The sequence below is a fragment of the Equus caballus genome, chromosome 1, assembly GCF_041296265.1.
Source record: "Equus caballus isolate H_3958 breed thoroughbred chromosome 1, TB-T2T, whole genome shotgun sequence".
Lineage (NCBI taxonomy): Eukaryota > Metazoa > Chordata > Mammalia > Perissodactyla > Equidae > Equus > Equus caballus.
The window spans coordinates 149,440,480-149,468,259 of NC_091684.1; the positions used below are offsets into that span (position 1 = coordinate 149,440,480).

Consider the following 27,780-nt stretch of genomic DNA (forward strand, 5'->3'; position numbering starts at 1 on the left):
GATTGAAGAACAAGGAAATACAACTAAGGCCTTTCTGTAGGCTATAACAACATATTTTTATGAAAAAATGAATACAACCTAGGTATTTATTTACAATTGATATGTACTGAGTCATACTCATGAAATAATTAAGCTATTAAAATATTATAAACCAAAATACAGTCATGTGCCACATAATGACATTTCAGTCAATGATGGATCGCATGTACAACAGTGGTCCCATAAAATGAGTACCATATAGCCTGGATGTATAGTAGATTTTACCATTTGGGTTTGTATAAGTACATGCCATGATGTTTGCATGATGATGAAATCGCCTAATGATGCATTTCTCAGAAGGTATCTTATTGTTAAGTGACACATGACAGTATATGTTTTACTTTTGAACTATTTGAACTTTCATAGGACAATAAAACAATTATTCACCAAGGAATGAAAATTATTACCTGGCATCCTGGTGATCATTTTGCTGTAGTTGTGTTATAAAGACACAATAATGTAATACAGGTAATACAGTATGAGCATTGTGGTGTAAATAATTTAACTTGTAGCTCAAGTTGGTCTATACCATGAGTTGGCTATTTTATCTGTTTTAGCATAGTGATTCCCAAACTTTATGCACGTGAGAAATCACCTGGGTTGGTTTTTAAAAAACAAACACTCTGCCTGATTCCTAAAGGTTATTTTTGCTTTATGGTTTTCGTGTGACTTATTTTTTTTTAATATTCTCTAGAGTAATCACAGGGTTGCTTGCCAAAATATGCTCTTAATTTGTATGCAGATAAATGTGTTAGAAAGTCACTTTATAGGAGAAGAAAATTTGTGGCTTGCTTTTCTATTTCAGTTTTGTTTTCTAAATAGAATATTGGAAAAGAATGTGCCTCCATAGCCCATAGGATATCGTGCAGTTGTGAACAGTGACTGCTCGTGTGACTGCTTTGGGAACCATTATTAACAGCATCATCCCAAGATTGTCATCGTGTTAGGCAATGTTTCCATCTTGGACTCCATGCAGAGAGTGAATTTTTCCACCAAAAAAAAAAAGATTTTAAACACTCTTTCCGTTTCCAGAGGGAAAAGTGACTGATCCTGCCAAGAAAGAGCAGCTGTCCCAACGTGGTTGGGTTAAAGCGGCAGAGAGCTGCAGCATCATGCAACAAGGCCTGCAAGTGGCCATCACTTTGCAGATAGTATTAGAGGCAAGCAACACTGTTGTTAGAAGCCAACTAATAAACACATGGCATCAAAAACTATTTTGAGCAAGTGCACAAGCAATCATTTGCTAATTAGATTTTTGTAGCAAGAAGTGCACATCCTAACACAGATGGTAGGGGATCAAATAAAGAGAAACTCTGAAAAGAAGGATATGATCTAGGCTGGAAAGTTTCCCTTGGCAATACCAGTCAAGGTTTTATAACCAGCTCCACTGTGGGGAAAAAATCTGGGAATTGGCATCAGTACACACTATATTACCTTTAAAGGCCATTGTACATGCCTATTTTAAGAGCTATATATACTTTTCATATCAAAGGGTAAATTCTGTCATTTGCAATAAAATCCTTCTTCATCCTTATAAAAGCTCCAAGTTAAGAAGCTTAAGGAACCCATTTAGATACTGCCATATATAAATAACTGGATTAGAAGGACTCTGCCCATTATTTTGAGATTCTGGCACCTGGAGGAGGCTGAGTGTAGCAAGTGGCAACTTTAACATAATTCCGTATTAATAAAGCTTATTTTGGGGCCAGCTCAGCAGCACAGTGGTTAAGTTCAGTGCATTCCACTTCAGTGACCTGGGTTCATGGGTTCAGATCCTGGGTGAGGACCTATACCACTTATTGACGGTCACACCGTGGCAGCGACCCACATACAAAATTGAGGAAGATGGGCACAGATGATAGCTCAGGGCCATTCTTCCTCAAGCAAAAAGAGGAAGATTGGCAACAGGTGTTAGCTCAGGGGTAATCTTCCCCACCAAAAAAATTTGAAAAATAAAGCTTATTTCTATCTAGGAGCCTGCATGTCACACTCAGACTTGGGTTCACGTCTTGCTTCCTCCTGACATTTCAACAACCCCTATGTTGACTGGGCCTGCCTAATTCTTTTTCTTAGCAAGAGAAGGAAGACAAGAGATGGAAAGGAGTCAGAGAAAAGAAACTGCATAGAAAGAGAGACAGGAGAACATAGAAAGAGGACAAAGAGAGGGAGAGAAGGGATAAAAAATAAAAAATATTTAAAAGTAGGAGAAGAAAGGAGCTTGGGTATATACTGTCTCTAAAAAATTACATTGCTAAAAGCTAGACATTCATTTCATTTATTTAATTGAATTTTCCCTTTAAATTATGAGGAGTTTAGCCATTGACATTACAAGAGTTAAAAGAGAGAAGGCACCAAGCTCAGTATTTCTATCTTCATTATTTTCAGTTCAGTTCAGTGATGGAGCCATAGATTTGCAACTAAAGTTATATTGTGAAACCTGTACATTTCAAACTTGCAATTTTATCAGAAATAAGGAGTCCATTTTTGATGGGTCAACAAGCTGCCCCCTAACATTTTTGTTTGGTGAGTGGCTTGGCCCGCATCATTTCCTTTAAGTACAGGTATGATTTGTGTGGTTAATATTCAGCTCAGCAATATATCACTCACATTAGAGTTCAACCACAGAATAGTAACAAAATAGTAGTAGCATTAGGGGAAATTTCTGGAAATATGGCATTTTAAATATAACTTTATCCTTAAGTGATTTTGGTCTTTGAAATTTTCTAAAAGGAGATAGAATTTCCCACAAGAAATCAGTAATTTCTCCACTACATCTTAAAAAAGTAAGTGGACTTGAAGTCTGAATATAAAAACATCACTAAAATCAAAGAGAGACTCTCTAGTTATGATCCTCGATTGCTTGTGCTAACCTAATTTAGCCAAATAATTCTAAAAATGAGATTGATGCCCTCAGACTGCGCAAAAACCATTAACACACGTTGGGGAATGGAGCCTTATTTTATACAAATTAGACTAAGACCGCAGTGGAGCACAGCTCATATAAGTTCATTTTGGAAGTTTTCACCTTCACACACGTATCTTAGCGATTCTCGATTGTAGGACGCTGAATAGCAAGTTCATTTACAAAAGACTGAGACTCGAGGATAAGGAAAAAGACATTGGGGAGACAAGTGTATAATCGTCTCTTTGAAGTTAAAAACAATATCACATGTGAAGAGGCCCAATCTCGAAAGAAGCATTTTCAGCCTTATAAATTTAGAAATAAAAGAGATCTTTGCTTTGAAATCCAACCTGTCTTTACATATAGCTCATATACTTACCACAAAAAGGAGTAATGTGAATAAAATCTTAAACAGAAATATCCCCACATTCTAGCCACCCTTGGGCTTGTTTTATGGAGGTGATGGTGGTGGGAGAATGCCAGCTGCATGACCTTCCCTCTAGGCACCATCTCCAGTCCTGTATTCCCCAGATGCTCATGTCAGCTTGTGAAAAGAAAGACTGAGGCAGCAGGAGGAGGCAGGTGCACAGCTAGTATTTCACTGTCTGTCTGATCCAAACAAGCAAATGAGAATAAGGAGGAAGTGCAATGGTCTTTAGGTTTAGGGGGAAAAATAGCCAGGTAAAGGATAAGATGCTTACTATCACAAACCTCATAAAAGAATCTTTCTCCTTCCTTCTTCTGCTCATGGAATTGCAAGTCAAGGTGTTGGACAAAGACATGACACATTACAGACAGAGCACACAACACATTTTTGACAGAGATTTTTCGATGTGAACAAATAACCACCGATACATCAAAAACCACTAGCGCCACACAGCACGTTACAGAACGAACGTTGGTATCAGGTTAACATTGCACAATACAGTAAAAAGCACGTGCAATTTGTGGAACTTTACAGATCATTAGCATATACATATTTAATTGTGTACATATGACTATATATATATATGTATATATACTACAAAAGGCTATTGGCCATCTCCCTCCTCCCATTCACACTTTTAAAGTATTTACTAAAGTATTCTGTTGTGGATAATAATCGCCTTAGTTGTTAATGGGATTTTAGATTATTATCATTTCCTGTTCTTTGGCTAAACCATGTGAAAACTTAATTACAACACTTTCCACAGCAAAGAGATATGGTGCTAATGATCTCTAAGTAGATATTTGTCAAATGCAAGCATAAAAACATACCCACCTCTTTTCCTCCCATAGACTCAAACATTTTTTCCAGCTGGACCCGCAATTGTTGAATATTGTTCATCAATATACAGGGCTTTAAATAAAACAATCCGAAAAAAAGTACTGTGAGAACCCTTTTATACATTAAATTGTTGAATGAGTTTACCTAAAATATGATAGTGTACAACTATCACTGAATTCCTATTATATTTGGCAAATATAATAATTCTGCTATTTTAAGATTATACTTTTTAAGAGTTAAGAATGGAAGGGGGGGCAGGTGGGCAGCCCAGTGGCATAGTGGTTAAGTGTGTGCACTCCACTTCAGCAGCCCAGGGTTTGCAGGTTCAGATCCTGGGTGGGGACCTATACACTGCTCATCAGGTTGTGCTGTGGTGGCATCCCACATACAAAATAGAGGAAGATTGACACAGATATTAGCTCAGGGACAATCTTCCTCACCAAAAAGAGGAAGATTGGCAACAGATGTTAGCTCAGGGTCAATCCTCCTCACCAAAGAAACAAGAAAAAAGAATGAAGAGGGGGAAATATGACCACTTTGGGGAATGAAACATTAATATAGTCAAACAATAAACCACCGGAGACTTACTACTAAAGTTTCTTTTATTCTTAACATTGTGACATTTTATACTTAAAACTTAACCAAATTCTGTTTTTAAAGACTCATTTTAAGAAAAAGAGATTAATTTAAATTTTTCTATTTCACTGTTTTAAAAACCAAAACGCCATCTGAAATTTAAAAATAAAAAAAACACAAACAAACCTAAACACCTTTAGTGAACTCTCTATGACTACAGATAAAGTCCACATGTTGATATTCAAGGCCTTTACTCATGTCTAAACTATGTTTTCCCTCTCATCTCCATCTACTGCGTTATGATTAACTCTCAACTCCAAGGGGCTTATTCCCACTGGAACACCTGTGCTTTCCAGACTCTGCGACTTGGCTTAGCATGTGACCTCTTCACTTGAATCTCTGCCTATTTGAATCATATCCATCATTTAGGTTAGAGCCTTCTCTTTCCTCAGTTGTAGACTTTTCTTACTCACTTGACATTGTTTTATTTAACTTTATATTTGAGTTGCTTTTCACCATCTTGCCTGCTGACCTTAAATGCACTATATGTGCTGCTGTGTCTTTTTGGTTTTTTTCTCACTCACAGAGCCTTACACATAATACATGCTTTAAAAATGTTTCTTGACTTGTTGTTTCTGAGGAGACAGAAATATGACAATAACAAAAAGATGCAAAGCTTTGTGACAGGACTAGATGTGACCTTAGAATGGTAGTAATTAATTTATAATTGGAAAGTAAAATTTATAGAATAATTTGATATTTGCTGTATGCTGATTCTGAAGAGCCAGTAGATTAGGGAAAGAAAAGAGTAAAAGAAAGGAAAATGGATATATCTTCCAAGTTGCTGGGAAATCAGCCAATAATGAATCAGAGAGAGGAAAGCAAAGGACTTATAGGACATCAGAGAGATGTTAGCACTCATCAGCGGAAAGATTTTATTATTGTTTTAACCACATTACTGACCTTTGAAAAACTTTCTATTTGACTCTTAAAGTGACCACATCCTAACTTCGATTTAGGAAAACAATTTAAAATTTCTATTTTGCTCATTTGATTCCAGTCACTTAAATATTTTATTTTTTAACACAGATATCTGATATTTATCTCCCACAGATTCTGTTCAGTAAGCTGAACCTCACGTTGCACAAATGATTCCAATTTCCTGCCATAATCAAGAGCCACTTGATCTAAGTTTAGTCCTTTCCATAGTATGTATGGTCAGACTTTCATGGGATTCAGCATCTTGACCCCAAATCAACAAACTGAGCTAATAGACGTTTTTCCATTAGGGAATAGCGTCATCATTTTTTTTGTTTCTTTTGTTTTTTTTTTATTACAGAAGGAGAATGTATGGCTTGAACTGGTCAGTCCTACCAGGGAGAAACTAAGGTCAAAGGAAGATCACGACTCTTAATGAGAAGCAGGAAGACTACATGATGAAAGATTTTATCATTCTGCTCCCCATAGGTCCAAGTTAGCTGGATAGACTCTTCTATGGTTATTTGATGTTAATATTCAAGCTTATCTTTTTTGCACATATAATATTATTCTAGTACCCACTTTATAAATAAACACCAACCTCCAAGCCTTCTTACTAAGACCGTTTCCGATGAAAAGGAGCTACTAAGAAATAAAATGAACATAGACACTTGGCTCACTTGGCATTGAGTGCTATTGATGCTTACTGAGATAAGGCTACATAGAGAAAAGAAATGCAGTTATCCAGAAGGAGACAAAAATAAATACAAAACTTTCTTCTTTCCTGAAGCTTTCCCTGACCTTGAAATGTTCAAATTCCAATTTTAGTGAATCCATTTATAAAAACACTACTGGGAATTGAATTACACAAATCCACCCTAAACCTAACTAGGAAACAGCTTTTACTTTAAACACCTCTACAGTAAATGAAACAAACAAAAAAACACCACCACTCACAGTAAAGGGAACATTAAAACCTGATTCAGAAGTATCATTTATTGATGAGCTTGGTTAGATGAAGTAACCTATGTTTGAAGTCAAGTTGTAATCTTTTAAATTAATTAATTAGTTAATTAATTAAATTGTGGTAACATTGGTTTATAACATTGTATAAATTTCAGTTGTACATCATTATATTTTGATTTCTGTGTAGATTACATCATGTTCACCACCCAAAGACTAGTTGCAATCTATCATCACACATGTGTCTAATCACCCCTTTCATCTTCCCCCCTCCCCTTTTCCCCTCTGGTAACCACCGCTCCGATCTCTGTTTCTATGTGATTATTGTTTTTATCTTCTATTCATGAGTGAAATCATATAGTATTTGAATTTCTCCCTCTGACTTATTTTGCTTAGCATAATATCCTAAAGTTCCATCCATGTTATCTGATAAGGGGTTAATATCCAAAATATACAAAGAACTCATACATCTTAACAACAAAAAAACTAACAACCTAATTAAAAAACGGGCAAAAGATCTGAACGGACATTTCTCCAAAGAAGATATACAGACAGCCAACAGGCACATGAAAGATGTTCAAATCACTAATTATCAGGGAAATGCAAATCAAGACTACAATGAGATATCACCTCACTCCCATCAGAATGGTTATAATTAACAAGGCAGGAAACAAGTGTTGCAGAGGATGTGGAGAAAAGGGAACCCTCATACACTGCTGGTGGTGGTGGAAACTGGTGCAGCCACTATGGAAAACAGTATGGAGATTCCTCAAAAAATTAAGAATAGATCTTCCACTTCTGGATATTTATCTAAAGAACGTGATAACATGGATGTGTAAAAATACATGAACCCCTATGTTCATTGCAGCATTAGACACAATAGCCAAGACTTGAAGCAACCTAGGTGCCCATCAAAGGACAAATGGATAAAGAAGATGGGGTATATGTACACATTGGAATACTACTTAGCCATAAAAAGTGATGAAATCTGGCCATTTGTGACATGTTGTAATCTTTTTTATTTGTGTATTTTGGCTTTTCCCCTAAAAACATCATAATACATTGTCTTTCATCTAAATCTAGAACAAAGTTAGAAACCTAAAATACAATGAATATGAAAGTTCTGTTCAGACTATGCTATTTCTACATAACTGAAGTATGTTTCTGAGTTGAAAAATATTGCAAGAAGTATTCAAAATCAAGTAATTCTTATTTGGAGAATGTTGCTTTGCTATATTTCGGAATGTGGGAAAAGTAGATTAAAAAACTTTTGACCCATTTCCAATTTAAAATGTTACCACAGGACTTTTATATAACCTTTGTCTTTAATTCTGACCCCTGGGAAAGCAAATGTCATGGTCTCTTAAAAGACGTCTCTCTTTAAAAATTTCTAGCTCAATTTGCAGATGAAATAGGTATATTGCTGTACATATACTGAGAAAAGAAAAAATAAAAAGTTTCAATGTTCTTGATATTCAAAGAAATCTGTAACAATAGTTATATATACACACAAATGTACAAAAGCACTTCTTCAGTTTGTCCCAGCTGAAAGCATATAGTAAGCAGCTAATTGATATTCTTTCATGGAAAAGCTAAAATGATACTTGGCATTTAGTGAGAGTTTAAGATTGCTCAAGACATCAGTAATTAGTGAAGAAAAGCATTGAGAAAAGCAAAATCAAGTTCCTGTGCTATAATATTTGCAAAAGTGTTTCTTTTTTAATAAAAATTTGATTTTGAAAAGTGTAAAATATACAGAAAAAATAAAAAGAATAAACAATTTATGATTTTTTCTTAGTTTTTTAAAAAATAAAATACTCTACAGAATGGTAACACAAAGTGGAAATCTGCAGTGTCTTTTTAATGTTTTTTCCTTTCTGAATGACAGGAATTAGCCTCTATAATTCTTAGCCACCTGTCAAAATCTTGAATTTGGCATTCTAATAAAATCGAAATCTTTTCTGAAATTATCCGGCTCTGGTTTGCTCTGAATAATTTTGTGCTGGTTACTTTTCAAATGTATTATCCTTTAATTATAATTATATACTTTCAATAAACAACTATCTTGCCTTTTACAATATTTATAATCATTGACAATTAGAAATCACTGCTGAGATATCTGGGTGTTTTAATAAAATTTCTGCACAGTATATTAATTTAAAGGAAAGAAGCATCTTCTGGGACCCTCAAGAACCATTAAGACTGACATCTTAATGAGCTGTCAGCAAGAGGTCAATGATGTTTCAGTGAGAATTCTCTTTTAGACATGCTTGATAGTGAGAACTGCTTTTTTGAGGAGAAAAAAACCTGATTTTCCTCTTTAAAAATCTAGTACTGACTTTTTTAATATATTTTTTTCAGTGCTTTTAAAAAAATTCCTATACTGTTACCAACATATTTCTCCTAATCTTACGTATGGTGAATAAGATTTCACGTTCCATCATAAAATAACACTGATTATATTCCAAATCACTTTACTTTACCTTGCTTCTCTTTGTGCCTTTTATAGACTAAGTTGCAATACTGGTTTGGATTTCATAAACATTTTCTCAATCATCCAAAAAATAAAAGAGTAAGTTAATAACTCAGAGTAGAAATCAGCATCATTCCCTACATTAACCATCCTTCTCAATTTATTTGAAAACTGAAAGACCAAATTATACTCATTTTGGTATTGGTGCCAAACGACACTAGTTGGTGTTAACACTAAATAACCTTTTAACTCCTAATTCTCAGCTCCAATGTTTCACAATTATATGGGCTTTCCATTGTTTACATGAGTCTTGTTCCTTATCATCATGGAAAAGTACAAACTGGCTGGCACTGAGATGCTCTCAACCTTCCTCTGAATTCTGCATCGTAACCAGTTCAGGACTACTAGAGAAGTTTCCAACAGTTTCTTGAGATCCCTATTCCCTATAATCCTGAATGAAGACAGAAAGAAAACAATTTCTCATGCTTACTTATTGATTTGAATAAGTGAATCTCAACTGAGGAGTACTTGAAAGTAGAGACATTTTTACTTACCACATTTTCCTTATCACAATATGAACTGAAATCACTTGATACAATTGCAGCATACTGAAGCAGTACTTTGTTGATAGTCTAGGGAAAAAACCCCAAATATTGTGAAATTCAACCAGGCAAGTAAGTATTTATATACACTATCCAGGTTAATGCTAATCAGGCAAACTTTTCATATGTCTTTTTTTCAGCTGAAAGGGAGCCATAAACAGTGATTAAATCTACACTCTTGCCAAGAGAAGGATCTCAATTAAGCTCTTATATTTAGATCACAATTTGTAATATTTCTGAGTACATTTGAAGGGTATTCCACCTGGACTCATTCCATTTTAATGTAATCTACTCCACAGCAAAATTCTTTATTTCTAACTTAACTAACTACTCAGAAGATACACTATTTTCTGGCAACCTTCTCTATGTTTGGATACTTATTAGCTGATGACCCCTAATGTTCCCCCCCCACCCCAGAAAAAAATGGCACTTCATGCTTTGAATCATCTTTCATGATTTCTAGTGTCACCCCCACCCCTGGCCCAACCAGACACGCACTCATATACCATGCCAAAATTCTTTGTGGTGGTCATTTTCTCAACTTTCTCTAATGTTCCTAAATACCTCATTATAAGTGGGGCCAGAGCATTCCTATACATGGTACTTAGCAATGAATATTTTCAGTAATTTTCTATGATAAGGAGCCTTACTGACATATCAAAGATCACCTCTTAAAATCTAAAACTTCAGCTTTAGTTGCATTGCACTATCTCAATACATTTACCTTCAATTTAGTAAGTTATTTATTGATGCATTATTTGATAAAATATTGCCTGATCTTACCCCTCTGTCTGTCCTTTTCATCTTAATTCCACATTTTCGTTTTCCATCTAATAACAGTTTCTGAGCCTAAAGATGCCCTCTGCTTTCATTAATTATGCAAAAAAAAGGGAAACGAATGAACTTAGTTACATTTTATTTCAATTACTTATAGATGTATTGATCAGTCTGCCTCCTACTGCTTTTACTTATGTACCTTGAATTATCTATCGTAAGCCAAATGTGGATGTGATTTTCTTAGAAGAGAGGAAACAACAATAACAATAGATATATGCCATCTATTTTCATAGAAAAGCGAGGACGAAAAAGCTTTTATTTTCATTTTTGTATAACATATTCTGAATTTTCTTTGTGGCTCAAAATCAACTCAGGGAGACACTCCAAGGAGTTAAACTGAATGAGAGATGTTTAATCTACAAACCTGAAGTCACCAAATGTGACTATGAACTTGCTTTATAAAGTTTTAAAATCACAATGGAAACCTGAAGTTAGGGATAACACGCAGAAAGAAAATCAATGTTTTCTGGGAGTACAGAGTGAGATGATAATATGCATCAATTTAAGTCAGAAGTCGGTCTTGGAAAATATAAAATCTCATCAAGCAGCAGACCAATAAATCTAGGAAAACAGATCACTGATCAGACTGAAGTATCTTCCAAGTGCAGCTGTTCAAATTTTACTTTACACATAATGCTGAAAATTACTTTGGGACTTACCTAAGGAGCACTAATTCACTTGTACATATGAGGACTACTCTCAATTTACAGGTTTTAATGACAGTGTAAACTATAGGGATCATTTCACTATATTGCAAAACCAAAAACAAACAAAAGCCTGACTTTAGGAGCTTGTTGCAACTCAGACATCATAACTTAAGATAAAGTTTGGGCAGGGGAATCCAGATATCCATTTCTGATCATTCTCGAGGTAGCCTATCCCCATGGTCTAAGGCTTGCCTCTGCTTCACAGGAAGACCCAGTTTCTTGAATTCCTGCTTGGGGACAACTGATCCCAGGATCTCACATCTATTAGCCTACAAGCAGCAAGTCAGGATGGGTTGTGGGTAAGGAAAAGTGCTCAGCCATGTAGAACATGATTTAAGGCCTTTTGCCCATAAGAGTTGTGGGTAGACTAGTTGAAATAATATCCATTTCTTTATTAATGTACAAGGTATATCTGAATGAAAGTGTGCATGTACATTTTAGGGGAAATTTGGTTTCACTCCAATTTATTCAACAAAGTAAGTCGCTATCAGATATTAGTTCTTTAACTAATACTAGTAAGTAGTTAATGTAACTCGTGTCTACCCAAGACACAGCTCCAGCAGCAGCATAAGCATCACCTGGGAACTTGTTGGAAATGCAAATACTCTGGTCCTCTCCCAGGTCTATGGAATCAGCAATTCTGGGGTTGGGACCCAGTGATGTGCGTTTTAATGAGCCTCCAGGTGATACTGATCCAAGCTGAAGTTTGAGAACCACAGTCCTAACTAAAGCAAAGCAGGGTGAAAGTAACTCTTCAGAGAGAAACTGTTGATGGAAGGAATACCTAGCAAGGCCTGGAAGATAGGATCTCTGAGTGTCTGAACTTAAGTTGTGGGATTGTTGGTCTTCAGAAATGGGACCGCGCAGAGAGAAAGGCAATAGATAGCCTGGTAGGGGTTATTTGCATCATATTCTATAATAAAACACAGTTTATATGAAGAATAGTCATGAGGAGTAGACAGTTCTTTCATGGATGCAGCAAAGGACCTGCCATTCAAAGAGCTCCAGATTAAATAAAATGAAATTCTAATAGGATTGTGGAAAATAAGCACGTAGTCATAGTACCTATCTCATGGGGTTGCTGTGAAGAATAAGTGAGGCAATATATGTAAAATGATTAGCACACAGTGATGCCCAATAAATTAGCACTGTTGTTTTATTAAAATTAGGATTAGGTTCCCAGAGATGAGAATATGTGTGTCTCATTCAGTATCTCTGGTACCTGGCAAACAGCCAAACTCACAGCCAGGACTTAGTAAATGTTTGTTGATTTGTTTTTAAGTAATACTGAAGATATTGTTACTTCATGTCTCTCTTTTTTTTTTTTTTTAAAGATTTTTTTATTTTTTTTTCCTTTTTCTCCCCAAAGCCCCCCGGTACATAGTTGTGTATTCTTCGTTGTGGGTTCTTCTAGTTGTGGCATGTGGGACGCTGCCTCAGCGTGGTCTGATGAGCAGTGCCATGTCCGCGCCCAGGATTCGAACCAACGAAACACTGGGCCGCCTGCAGCGGAGCGCGCGAACTTAACCACTCGGCCACGGGGCCAGCCCCATGTCTCTCTTTTTTAATTAAACTAGTAGTACAGCCAGAGGAATATTTGCTACCCATGTGCCCACTTTACCACTCATCATAGCTCCTGACTGTGCCGCTATGAAATTTGAAGCATTTGTTTGGTACCTTAGTCAATCTTACATATGCTTTAGTAAGAACAAATCATCCCTTTAAGTCCCAGTTTAGAATGCTATATCTTCTACAATGTCTGTAGATATCATTAATATGTCTTCTTTCCAGGAGTTGGTTTAAATCAATGTTAGGTCCCAGGAAGAGAATATGATTTCAGTATTTTTTGCTACAGAGATCCCAGTCCTAAGGTGGATAGGGTTTTCAAGATCAGTTGGTCACATCTGATGAAACAAAACAAACCCCAATAGTCTGAAGTCACTGTGAAATTGCAATTACATTATCCACAAAGCCCCATTTTTATGAGGTTTTGAATCATTCCAATAAAATATAATTTATTTTTCAATGAAAATTGCCAACTTCTACTGTCCCAGAAAATGTTTTTCATTGTTCTTACATTATTTCCTTGTGATAATAACTGGGGAGTATTGAATTTCCATGAATTGAAAATGTTTTACTTAATTGAAATTTTTTTTTTTTTTTTTAAAGATTTTATTTTTTCCTTTTCCTCCCCAAAGCCCCCCCGGTACATAGTTGTGTATTCTTCGTTGTGGGTTCTTCTAGTTGTGGCATGTGGGACGCTGCCTCAGCGTGGTCTGATGAGCAGTGCCATGTCCGCGCCCAGGATTCGAACTAACGAAACACTGGGCCGCCTGCAGCGGAGCGCGCGAACTTAACCACTCGGCCACGGGGCCAGCCCCAATTGAAATGTTTTTATTGTGCCAATAAAAGCTCACATTTCCTCAGTGACACATGGAACCTAATTCTTTTCTTCTCGCTTCAGAGAATGTTTTCCTGTGTGTGATTCTAATATGACCTCCTTTGTGACCTCCCACACCTATACCTCCCTCAGTCCCTTTGATTGTACCCCTAGTAGTCTCAACATGGCTAGGTTCAGTTTTACAACTGGAGAAAGGTCAGAGCTTCTGAGGGGTGGAGGCTAGGCTGGAGCCCAGGGCCCAGGAGTCCCAGTTCAGCTTTCCTTCCACTTTCTCTCAGGGCTGCCATGTCTCCACCTTTCATACTCTGCTACCTGACTACTCTCAGAGAGAATTCTCATTACTTCTCTAACATGTGCAATTATAATAGCATGTTACGAGATATATTAACTCTGAGATTATTAAATTCTCCTATAATCCTGCTTCCACTACAAGTCCTACAAAGTTCCAAGAATAGCATGTGACATAACTTTTGAAACACTATCCCTAATGACCCTGTTTCATTCTTTCCTTGGCAGTTGCCCAAAATGCAGCTGCAGTTCAAGCAAAGACTTTCTTAGAGAATTTTTTTGAATAATTCTCCTGCAGAATTTACTGCAGATTTCATCATATTGGGAAATTGAAATCAGAAATCCAAGAAAGTCTCCTCTAGGAATTATCCAAATAAATGATTTTTAGACATTATCTTAAAAAGCAGGAGGTTGCTTTAGTCTTCCTAATTAACAGATAGAGACTGGAGTTCAAAATATTTCATGGCAGATAAATAATGTAACACAGCTTAGGCTGACAGCCTGTCTGCCTAAAAGCCTTTGCTGGCTCCTCATTTTCTACTAAGGTTCAGCCACTTTGTCCGCTCTTCAAGACTTTTTACAATGTGGGCCTAAATTTCCAACTGTAGCTCATTAGCCCTTTTTGAGCCTTATGCTCTCTCCTCATTGGGGGCTCTCAGGCTAGAACCTGTTGGTCACAGAATGGTGGAGGGTGACAAAGGTTCTCTCCTTGATCAACCTCTAGCCAGGCTTCTCTGAGCCCTCTTCTCAACTAGACCTCAACCTTGGCCTATAAAGACTTCAAAAAAAACAGTAGTATAGTGTCTAACAGCTCAAGGTCACATCCCTAGGATGATCACAGATTCCCTTAAAGTGTCTGCCTGTGAAAACTCAATGCTTGCAAAAGAATTTTCTATTTGTTTCAGTCAACAGCTCAGGATTGGGCCACTGTCTTCCAGCCTCTGTGGGAGGATAGGAGCCAGCTTCAATAAGCCTCAGTTACAAACCCAGTTGGGTTTCACATGGAACAAACCCCACTTCCTACTTTTTGTGATTTTTCACTTCCCTGACTCTACTGAGCCTCCCCAACCCACCACAGGCCTCTTCCCTCATTCTCCCTTTAAAATACCTGGTCACCTCTGTACAAATCAAAGTTGAGTCCAGTCACTCTGGACTCTTTTCCCTATTGCAATAGCATATTACCTATTAAAATCTGTCCTTACCATTTTAACTAGTGTCTGGCTTTGTTTATCTTTGACAAAGGGTACCCTATAGTGTCACCTAACCCATATCTGATGTTGTATGAGCAGCAAGTAAATCTTTTTGGTGTTAAAACATGGAATTTGTTTTACTTGTTACCACAGTGTAAACTATCCTACCACAATTAATAAAGATATCTCCTGCAAGAAGCCAGTGAACCAAGTTTAAACTTTTCTAAGAGCCAGGGCCAATGACAAGATCAAGCTCAATCCTCCCATTCATAAAGGACCTCAAATTTAGACTTTTTTTGATAACACTAATGAAGTTATATGCTCATTGTGGTCATATCTGTGGTTAAAAGCAGCAGCATGTTAAATGTACACATCCATTATAGGTTGAATTGTGTCCCCCTACAAAATTCATATGTTGAAATCCTAACATCTAGTATTTTACAATGTGACTCTATCTTGAGATTGGGCCTTTAAGGAGGGGATTTAGTTAAAATTAGGCCATTAGTGTGGATTCCAATCCAATCTGACTGTTGTCTTTATAAGAAGAGAAAATTTGCACACACATAGAAACACCAGGGGTGCATGTGCACAGAGGAAAGACCACAGAGGACACAGTAAGAAGGCAGCTATCTGCAAGCCAAGGAGAGAGGTCTCAGAGGAAATCAAACCTGCTGACACCTTGATATTGCATTTCCAGCCTCCAGAACTGTGGGAAAATAAATTTCTGCTGTTTAAGCCACCAATTCTGTGGTATATTATTATGGGAGCACTGGCAAATTAATACAACATCTTAAATATTATACAGTTTGAGTTTTGGCATTTCCTTATTTTTTAACATGTGAAATAGATTTATATTTTCTGGGCCTTTTTCAAACTCTGAGATGTCTTGACTATAGCATTTAAATTTGTCATAGTTGTTTATAGGTTTGGCCCTCCCATTATCAGTTTTTTGAGGTCAGAGATTGTACTTATTCATACTTATTCATGACTACATCTCTCAAAGTAGCTGGTAAAGAGTGCAAGTGAGGCAATGAGTAAGAAGCACTTGTTGAATGAACATCTGAGATCTCTGCCATCATCCCACCCATGGAGCCAGACTTGTCTTTAGGACCATGAGACACAGGACTGTGTAGGTCATTCCCCTACATTACTATGTTTGTTATGTCACTACCTTGCTTAGAAATCTCCAAATGTTTAGTGTTTCTTAAATCATCCAGGAGATTAAATCTAAACTTCTCAGGCTGGAAAGCAAAGCTCTTCAAGATCTGGACCCATCTTCACTCTCCCAACCTTTTCCACTGCCTCTCCTAGCACAAGTCTTTTTTGCCAGAGGGTTGTTTCTCCCTGCTCCTCACATGTTAAGCTTAGCGCTTTACTTCCTTCTTTGTTCTTGCTATTCCCATGGTTTTGAATATTTTTCTAACTTTCTAACCTAAATAAACTTCTCGTTTATTTGAGCCTGCTTTTCCAATGAAACCTTTGTCTATTCAGTTCTCATTAGTTTTCCTTCTGCTCAACTTTGTATAGATCCCAACCGAATTGTGTCCCTCTTCATGTCATCTCCCAATTAGTTCATTCCATGTTATCTTGATTATTACATGGAATCTTTTGTTTTTTAATATTTGAAAGGCAGAGATTACATCTTTTATTTCTTATATTTCCATTGAAAGTCTTGGCAAAGTAGTAAGCATTTTGCAAGCCCTCTTAGACTCCAAGAGGAGGAAGAGGTCTTAAGAGTGATAAAGTTGGTCAAGATCAATCTGTCAACTAAGAAAACTAAATTCGTAAAAATCAAGTGAACTGCTCAGTCTCACACTAAAGTTATTGGCTGATTTCAAATGAGAACTCACTTTTCATGACTTCAAGTCCAATACACTTTTCATCATACTATAGTGTCCACTAAAAAATACTTGCAATTTGAATATGAAATGCCAAGGCTTATTTTCAGTTAGAACCACATTTGAAATGGAAATAATTTGGCTACCCATGGTAATCTCTTCAATTACAAATGACTGTCATTAACGTGAATAATAGGTTTTTAAAATGATAAATCCATGTTTAAGAAACAGGAAGTACAGAAACAAAGATAAATTTCAAACAACTAAACTTATTAGTACTAGAATTAGAAATTAAACTGGGGTAGTTGTGTCAGAGAAGACTAATACCACAAAACAACAGCATGTTTCAGGTTCTGTGTATGAAAATAATAACATGCTACAGTTCCATCAAAGACAGGATTCATTTCATTTAACCTACCTTTGCAAATCTTCTCATTAAGTGAGATAATGCTTCAGGATTAGGACATTCCAGTTTCTTAATAATCTCAAAGCTCTGATTAAGCTGAGCAAAGACATCAACCACAGAACAAGAGAAAAGGGCATGATCAGACGTCTGCTGGAACTGAGGGGAGAGAAGGCGAAACCATCGAGGAAGCACATTAGAGGGACTGTGTAAAGAGTCTTCATTATTTCACATAAACAACTGAATCTCCTATATTATGTACCTTCATATCATGTACCTTCATTTCTTGGTAATAAAATACCCATTTTAAAATCATCCATCAACTTTTCTAGAAAGTGTAGTGGAACTAATATCATGGGGCAGGCTGCTATTCATTGGTTTCTCCATTGCTGAATTGAGGACTAGTTCTTTCATATTTCTCATTCCCCACAGGCATTAGGATGGATTAGCAAGCTGATTGTGACTCAAGACTTTTGAGTTGCTCCAGAGGGGCTGGGAGGGTGTCTGCTCCTAATCTTGTAATCCTGGAAAGGTTCCAGGACAACAAGGGAGTTTTGTACAAGGCTACTGACTCTGTAGATTCAGACCAATTCAAGAAGTAAAGAATCTTGGGGCAAAAGGGTGATTGATGTTTTTTTTTTTAATTTAAGCATTCTCTAGGGTTCCTACTAGCCCTTTAAAATTGTCTTTTAAATTTATTTTGATCATTAGAGAATTAAAACAAAACTTAATTAATAACAATGAGCCTAACAATTCCCATTAGCCTAAAATTGAGCAGCGTGAATGTTTCTTGACAATAAGCAATCTTAAAGTAATTTAAACTCACTCCATCTTTTTTGTCTCTTCCCAGTGCTCCATGAAGGAACTCCATTGATACATCTTCATTTTCATCTAGCCACTGCATGACAAAAGGTTCAAACCACCTAAATAAACAAGAATAATGTTACATACAATAAAAGATGTCATTTGTACATAAATAACAGTGAACATTGCTCTTTTCTTATATGAGAGTAACTCAGGACCAAAAATCTCTTTTTACTCCCTTTTTCCAGTTCTACTTCCTCAGAGACCTTTAGCTTTACTTCATCAAATGTATCCCCCTCTCTTTTACCTTTAGTCCCCCACTCTTTCTTGGTTCTTCCAGTGCTGCCTCAGAAATGCTTAGTTCCCAATTCCCACTCTACAATTCCCTTTACAATTCAGAATCCTGTAAAATTCAGACCTTGTGGGCTGTGACGCCTGTCATGCCTTTCTCTCATAGTGGTTTACGATTGGGTTTCTACTCATACCGACTAGTCTCTTGTAACTTATCCTGGGTACTCACGTTAACTTCTTATGATCTATAATTCATCTGCACTTGGGTTTTTTAAATGGTCTGAGTCAAGTTTCAAAGTTCTTTTTTCTACATGGATGTGCAATTGTCTAGCACCATTTAATTAGAAAACCATCCATTCCTTCACTCCCTTGAGTTAGCATCTTTGATGCCGATCAGGTAACAGCATATGTGTAGGTTTGTCTTTGGGCTATTTTGTCCCATTGGTCTACTTATCGTGCACTAACACTGCACTCTTTTAATAACTGTATCTCTTTAACAAGTCTTGATAACTGATATTTCAGTTCTCCAACATTTTTACTTCTTCTCAAGATTACCTTGGCTTTCATAGCCCTTTGTGTTTCTGTATACATTTTTGAATAATTTGGCAATTTGCACAAAAATATCTGCTGAAATTTTTATGGGATTGTATTGAATCTAGAAGGCAATGTGAGGAGAAATACTATCTTTACAATAATGCATCTTTTTAGGAACATTGTGTGTTTAGTTCATCTTAAATTTCTCTCAGTGATTTTTTATAGTTGCCTGAATAGAGGGCTTGCACATCTTTCATCACGTTTCTTTTTCATGGTTTTAAAGTTATTTGAATAGTATGATTTATATATAATTTTCTAATTGTGGCTATTATATAGAAATGCAATGAACTTTTACATAGACTTACAACATTCACTTTTTATTTAATTTTTTCAATTATTTTATTGAGGTCATAATGGTTTATATCAGTGTAATTTCAGGTGTACATTATTGTTTGTCAGTTTCTGTATAAACTTTATCATGTTCACCACCAATAGTCTAGTTTTTTTATCTTTCACCATACATATGTGCTCTTTTACCCCTTTCACCCACCCTTCAACCCCCTTTCCCTCTGGTAACCACTAATCTGCTCTCTTTGTCCATGTATTTGTTTATCTTCCACATATGAGTGAAATCATACAGTGTTTGTCTTTCTCTCTCTGGCTTATGTTGCTTAACATCATACCCTCAAGGTCCAACCATGTTGTTGTAAGTGGGACAATTTTGTCTTTTTTTATGGCTGTTTAGCATTCATTGTATATATAGATACCACATCTTCTTTATCCATTCATCAGTTGATGGGCACTTGAGTTGCTTCCATGTCTTGGCTATTGTGAATAGTGCCGCAGTGAACATAGGGTTGCATAAATCTCTTTGAATTGTTGATTTCAAGTTCTTTGGATAAATACCCAGTAGTAGGATAGCTGGATTATATGATATTTCTGTTTTTAATTTTTTGAGAAAACTCCATATTGTTCTCCACAGTGGCTGAACCAGTTTGCATTCTCACCAGCAATGTATGAAGGTTCCCTTTTCTTCACATCCTCTCTAACATTTGTTATTTTTTGTCCTGTTAATTATAGCCATCCTGACAGATGTAAGGTGATATCTCATTGTAGTTCTGATTCACATTTCCCTAATAATTAGTGATGTTGAGCATTGTTTCATGTGCCTGTTCACCATCTGTTTATCTTCTTTGGAAACATGTCTTTTCATACCCTCTGCCCATTTTTTGATCAGGTTGTTTGTTTTTTTGTTGTTGAGTTGTATGAGTTCTTTCTATATTTTGAAAACTAACCCCTTGTTGGATATATAATTTGCAAATATTTTCTCCCAGTTGGTGGGTTGTCTTTTTGTTTCGTTCTTTGTTTCCTTTGCCTTGCAGAAGCTTTTTAGTCTGGTGTAGTCCCGTTCGTTTATTTTTACTTTTGTTTCCCATGCCTGAGTAGACATGGTATTCAAAAAGATGCACTAAGAATGATGTCAGAGTGTACTGTCTATATTTTCTTCAAGGAGTTTTATAGTTTCAGGTCTTAATTCAAGTCTTTAATCCATTTTGAGTTAATTTTTGTGTTTGGCAAAGGATAATGGTCTACTTTCATTCTTTTGCATGTAGCTGTCCAGTTTTCCCAACACCATCTGTTGAAGCAACTTTCCTTTCTCCATTGTATGTTCTTGGCTCCTTTGTCAAAGATAACTGTCCATAGATGTGTGGTTTTATTTCTGGACTTTCAATGCTATTCCATTGATCTGTGTGTCTATTTTTCTGCTAGTACTATGGTGTTTTGATTACTATATCTTTGTAGCATATTTTGAAGTCAGGGATTGTGATGCCTCCAGCTTTGTTCTTTTTTTCAGGATTGCTGTGGCTATTCAGGGTCTTTTGTTATTAAATATAAGTTTTAGGATTCTTTGTTCTGTTTCCATGAAGTCATTGATTCTGATCGGGATTGCATTGAATCTGTAGACTGTTTTTGGTAATATGGACATTTTAACTATTATTATTCTTTCAACCTATGAGCATGAATATCTTTCCATTTCTTTATGTCTTCTTCAATTTCCTTCAATAATGTCTTATAGTTTTCAGTTATAGGTCTCTCACTCCTTAGTTAAATTTATTCTTAGGTATCTTATTCTTTTTTTTGTGATAGTAAATGGGAGTTGATTCTTGACTTCTCTTTTTGCTAGTTCTTTATTAGTCTATGGAAATGCAACTGATTTTTATATGTTGATTTTGTATCCTGCGACTTTGGTGTAGCTGTGGATTATTTCTAATAGTTTTCTGGTAGATTCTTTAGTATTTTCTATATATAGAATCAAGTCATTTGCAAACAGCCAGAGTTTCACTCCTTCCTTTCCAATTTGGATACCTTTTATTTCTTTTTCTTGACTAATTTCTCTGGCCAAAACCTCCAGTACTATCTTGAATAGGAGTGGCGAGAGTGGGCACCCTTGTCTTGTTCCTGTTCTCTGAGGGGTGGCTTTCAGTTTTTCACTGTTTAGTATGATGTTGGCTGTGGGTTTATCATATATGGCCTCTATTATGTTGAGGTACTTTCCTTCTATACCCACTTTATTGAGAGTTTTTATCATAAATGGATGTAGGATCTTGTCAAATGCTTTCTCTGCATCTATTGAGATGATCATGTGATTTTTATTCCGCATTTTGTTAATGTGGTGTATCACAAGGATTGATTTATGGGATGTTGAACTATCCCTGCATTGCTGGTATAAATCCCACTTGATCATGGTGTATCATCCTTTTAATGCATTTAATGTATTCGGTTTGCCAATATTTTGTTGAGGATATTTACATCTATGTTCATCAATGATATTGGCCTATAATTTTTCCTTCCTTGTACTATCCTTGCCTGGTTTTGATATCAGGGTAATGTTGGCCTCATAGAATGAGTTAGGAAGTGTTTTGTCTTCTTCAATTTTTTGAACAAGTTTCAGAAGGATAGACATTAAATTTTCTTTGAGTATTTGGTAGAATTCTCCATAGAAGCCATCTGGTCCTGGACTTTTGATTTTTGGGTTGGGGGGGGGGGTTTGATCACTGTTACAATATCTTTACTTGGGATCAGTCTATTCAGATTCTCTATTTCTTCTTGATTCAGTTTTGGGAGGTTGTTTGAGTCTAAGAATTTTTCCACTTCTTCCAGGTTATATAATTTGTTGGCATATAGTTTTCATAGTGTGCTCTTATAATTCTTTGTATTTCTGTGGTATCTGGTGTAACTTCTCTTTCATTTCTAATTTTATCTATTTGTGTCTTCTCTCTTTTTTTCTTAGTGAGTCTGGCTAAAGCTTTGTCAATTTTGTTTGTCTTCTCAACAAACCAGCTCTTAGTTTCATTGATCCTTTCTACTGTTTTTTTTTTTAAGTCTCTATCTCATTTATTTCAGATCTATTCATAAGTGTTATGTCCTTTTGGTGGAATGTCCCTTTTATCATTATATATTGCCCCTCTTTGACTTTCACTGTCTTTTTTATCTTGAAGTCTGCTTCATCTGATAAAAGTATGGCAACACCTGCTTTCTTTTGTTTGCCATTAACTTGGAGTACCATTTGCTTCCATTCCTTCCCTCTGAGCCTATGTGTGTCTTTAGAGCGGAGACGTGTTTCCTGGAGGCTGCATGTTGTTAGGTCTTGTGTTTTAATCCACCCAGCTACTCTTTCTCTTTGGATTGCTGAATTCAATCCATTTACCTTTAGAGTGATTCTTGACATATGAAGGCTTAATACTGCCATTTTATCTCTTGTTTTCTGATTGTTCTATATTTCCATTGTTTCTCTTCCCTTTTATTTCTGATTGCTATTTCAGCTTGGTGGTTTTCTGTGATGGTTTCTCAGTTTTATCTTCATTTATGAATTGTGGCTCTGTTCTGATATTTTGTTTAGTGGTTACCACGAGGTTTATATAAAAGATCTTGTAGATGAGATAGTCCATATTCTGATAGCTTTTTATCTCCAGTAGCCTAAGCAGGTTCCATCCTCTCCAATTTCTTCTTCTGAGTTACTGCTGTCACAAATTATTCTCTTTTGTGTTGTGAGTTTGTGACTAAATTGAAGTGTTTATAGTTATTTTGTATCCTTTCCTTTCTCTTTTATGTTATAATTGTTTGCTAACCTGTTTTGATAGAGAGCTGCAATTTTCCAATTTGTCTGACTGTTTATCATCTGCTCAAAGCTTTGTAAACCTTTGCCTTTTTGTTTAAGATATGAGTGCTTCCTTCAACATTTCTTGTAAGGGAGGTCTAGTGGCAATGAACTCCCTCGGCTTTTGTTTATCAGAAAACCTTTTATTTCTCCACTGAATCTGAAGGATAGTTTCTCTGGATAGAGTTTTCTTGGCTGAAAGTTTTTGTCTTTCAGTATTTTTAATATAGCATTCCATTCTCTCCGAGACTGTAAGGTTTTTGCTGAGAAATCTTCTGAAAGCCTGATAGGGGTTCCTTTGTAGGTTATTTTCTTCTGCTCTGCTGCCCTTAATATTTTTTCTTTGTTGTTGATTTTTCCTAGTTTTACTATTATATGCTTTGGAGAAAGTCTCTACTCTTTGAGGTAAATAATTCTATTGGCTTCAGGTACTTGTAAGTCCAGTTCTTTCCATGGGTTTGGGAAGTTAGCAGCTATTATTTCTTTGAACAAGCTCTCTGCTCCTTTGTCCCTCTCTTCTCCCTCTGAAATACCTATAATCCTTATGTTACATTTTCTAATTGTATCACATATTTCTCCAAGAATTTCTTCATTTTTTAAAATCTTAGTTCTCTTTCTTCCACCTGAAATATTTCTATATGTCTATCCTCTAAATCACCAATTCTGTCCTTCATAACGTCAGCTCTATTTTTTAAGGATTCTAGATTATTTTTTATCTCATTAATTGTGTTATTCATCTCCAGAATTTCTGTTTGGTTCTTTTTAGAGTTTCAATCTCTTTGGTGAAGTATTCCTTCTGATCATTAATTTTATTCCTGAGCTCATTGAATTGTCCTTCTGAGTTTTCTTGTAATTCATTGAGTTTCTTTATTACAACTATTTTGAATTCTCTGTCATTTAGATTGTAAATTTCTGTGACTTCAGAATTGGTTTCTGGAGACTTGTCATTTTCCTTCTGCTCTGAAGTGCTACTGTAGTTTTTCATGGTGTTTGATGAGCTGATCCTTTGCCAGGGCATTTGTAGTAGTATCAGTTTGCAGGTTCCGCCTGCCACTTATGGGGTTGGGGGGAGGTGGCACATGCTGTGTCTGCTGGAAGTTGTGCCACTGGGCTCATCTATGTTTGCCCGCTGGCTGCAGCCACTTGGCTGGTCACACATGCACATGCATGTGCTCTGATGAGGGACTGCTGCCTTGGCAGGGGACCAACCAAGCTGGTGCACTAGCCAGGAGGGGAGGGGTGATTTCTTTTCACTTGAGTAGGTGGGCTCTGTGCTCATGGGTGGTTTGCCTGAGCTGCTCCACTTGGTGGAAGCTCCTTCATGGGGCCTGGGCTGCACCACTTGGTGGAGAGCTTTCCCACGGGCGGGGCCCCTGTGGCACAATGGTTGCTCCTGCAGCTAGCCTGCAACTCTGAAAGCAAACACATTTGCACCAGGCCTGGCTGCCCCTGCCTCCTCTTACAGTCTTGTGCCAGGTGCTGTGTGAGGACCCATGACCCAGATGGCTGCCACAGGGGAGGGGGAGGGTTCTATTCACATCTTTCCACTGCTTCCCAGGAACCCAACCCCCACCTTCAGATGTATGGTGGTATGGATCTCTCAGATGTCCTATTGTGCTTTGTAGAGAATCCTCTGTTGGTTAATGAATGTCCATTTTGTTGTAACTTAGTGGGCGAGAGACTAAGGGAACAACTCACTCTGCTATAAGGCTGTCATCACTCCAACATTCACTTTTTAAATTCTATTAGTTGCTTTTGGATTTTCTAGATACACAATTTTGTCATATAATACTGACAGCATCATTTGATGCTTTTACAGTCATACTTTTCTATTCATTTCTTGTTTCATTGCACTGCCTATGGCCTCTAGTACAATGTTAAATAAAGGTGATGTTATCACTTATCAGTCTCATTCTTGATCTTAGCCCCCTTGCTTTTAAAATTTTATCAATATCAGTAAGCATGTTAGTTTAGTTTTTTTTTTTTGAAGGGGGAATGTCTTTTATTAGATTAAAATAGTTCCCTTCTATTCCCAACTTGCTAAGAGATTTTTTATAATAAATTGATGCTGCATTTTATTGAATGATTATTCTGTGAGTTGTGTTTATGATTACAGGAATCATTCTTCCTTCATTCTTTAAATGTGGGAAATTGCATTCATTCCTTTAAAAATGTTTAGCTAATCTCACATCCAGGAATAAATTCCTCTTCATCCTGTTATGTTAGTCTTTTTACAAACCACTGGATTCTGTTGGCTAATATGTCATTTGAGTTTTTTTTTTTTAAAAACTATGTTCATGAGAGAAATTGAGCTGTAATTATTCATATTTGTTATGTTCTCAATAGGTTTTAGGAGTGAGGATATGCTGACCTTAAAAAATGATTTGAGTATTCCTGCCTTCTCTGCAACAGTTTGTGTAATATTGGTGATATTCTTCCTTAAGCAGTTTTGGAGCCATCTGGGCTTAGAGTTTTATTTGTGACAGGATTTGTAATTGAGGATTCAACTTTTAAATAGTTATGGGCCCATTCATATTTGTGTTTTTTCTTATGTTAGCTTAATACTTTCTATTTTTAAAGGAATTTGTACATTTTGTCTAACTTTCTAAATGTATTGGCATAAATGTTCTTTTTTTTCATCTTTGTAGTATCTTTAGTGGTGTCTTTTTATGATAATTTGGGACATCTCCTCTTTCTTTTTCATTGCTGTTCCAAGCCTTTTTTTTTTTTTTTTTTGTAATGATTGGCACCTGAGCTAACATCTGTTGCCAATATTCTTCATTTTTTTTCTTCTTCCCCTCAAAGCCCCCCAGAAATAGTTGTATATTCTAGTTGTGAGTGCCCCTGGTTGTGTTATGTGGGATGCCACCTCAGCATGGCCTGATGAGTGGTGCAATGTCCACACCCAGGATCTGAACTGATGAAACCCTGGGCTGCCGAAGCGGAGCATGAGTACTTAACCACTGGGCAACGGGGCTGGCCTCAAGTCTTTTTTGATTTTGTCAGTCTTTTCGAAACCAACTTTGGCTTAGTAATTTAAATTTTAAATTTTGCAAATAATTTTATTCTAGGTCATATTTATTATTTTATTTCTTCTGATTTCTTTGGACTTATTTTGCTTTTTAAAAATTTCTTCTGATACATTAATGACCTTATGATTTTTTTCTTGTATCTATACAGAATTAAAGCTATAAATTTTCCTCTATTTCTTTTTTAAGTGCAGTCCACAAGTTTTTACATGCCATATTTTATTATCACTTAAAATATTTTATAATTTACACTGTGATTTCTTCTTTGACTCATGAAATATTTAGAGTGTTCTGTTTAATTTCCCTATCTGGTGATTTTCTAGTTATCTTCTTAGAGGTGATGTCTGGCTTAATTCCAAAGTGGTTTGAGAACACACAGTATATGTTTCAATTTTTAAAAATTCATTAGATTTGCTTTATGGTCCAGCAGATAGTCTATTTTGGTAAATGCACCGCGTGCATCTGATAACAATGTGTATTTTGTCATGATTGATTATAAATTGTAGATAGGTTGTGTGTCTGTGCACAAACTGTATGAAAAATAGTCTATGATTAATTGTGGAATCTTTGGATGACCAGATATAGATATAGATAGAAAAATATCTCTAAGGATGTTATTAATGCTGTTGAAAATTTTCTTTTCTCCTCTGATTCTTCAATCAGTTGCTGAAAGAAGTGTAATCTCCAAATAGAATTGTAGATTTGTTTATTTTGCCTTTCACTTTGGACAACTTTTGCTTTCTATATTTGCCAACATGTTATATCATACATACAACTTTAGAACTTATATATCTTTTTGTTGAATTACTCCTTTAAACATCGTGAAGTGTGTCTATCTCTCAAAATATTTCTTATTTTAAAGGCTATTTTGTTTAATATTAGTATAACTGCATGAGTTTTCTTTCAATTATTGTTTTCATCCTTTTGAATCACCTTTCTATTTTAGGTGAACAAATTGCAAGCAAGATATTTTGGGTTTTACTCTTTTATCTAGTAAGACAATATCTGCTGACTAGAGTATTAATTCATTTACATTTTATGATTACACTTAATTTTCTGATATATCTAATTTTAAATCTATCATCTTGCTTCCCCCCTAAGTTTTCTACCTGTTCTTTATTCTTTTCATCCTCCTTTCTCACTTTTAAGTATTTTTTCTCTCCTCTTCCCCCATTATATTATTGATGCATAGTATTATATTATACCTTAAGGAATTACACTATATATTATAATATGCATCTATGAGTTATTAGTGACTTTTACACTTTCCAAACAATTCAACGATCTCATAACATAGTAACTCCATTTATTGCTCTTTCACCTTTTCATGCTGTTGTCTTGTATTTTAGTTCTATGTATATTTTATTCTATAGAAATTACTTTTTATTTTAAATAGTTAATATGTGTTTATTCTTTACTACATTACTTTTCATGCTTTTTATTCTTTACTACATTACTGTATTTTCACCTTGGGTAATTTTCCTTCTATCTGAGGCATG

General features: G+C 35.9%; 1 protein-coding gene across 6 annotated transcripts in view; it reads right to left on the bottom strand.

Moving 5' to 3' along the window:
* Positions 1-27,780, bottom strand: part of UNC13C (unc-13 homolog C) — a 557,967-nt gene that overhangs the window by 102,392 nt on the left and 427,795 nt on the right. For 3 of the 6 annotated variants that reach the window (XM_070236389.1, XM_070236396.1, XM_070236386.1), the window contains 5 exons: positions 18,291-18,387; positions 17,480-17,623; positions 9,753-9,830; positions 4,203-4,280; positions 3,653-3,682 (listed from right to left, as the gene is read on the bottom strand). In XM_070236389.1, coding sequence (XP_070092490.1) covers positions 3,653-3,682; positions 4,203-4,280; positions 9,753-9,830; positions 17,480-17,623; positions 18,291-18,387 — 427 coding nt within the window. The remainder of the gene's footprint in view (positions 1-3,652; positions 3,683-4,202; positions 4,281-9,752; positions 9,831-17,479; positions 17,624-18,290; positions 18,388-27,780) is intronic. The other 3 variants (XM_070236405.1, XM_023617069.2, XM_070236392.1) reach the window with 2 other exon arrangements.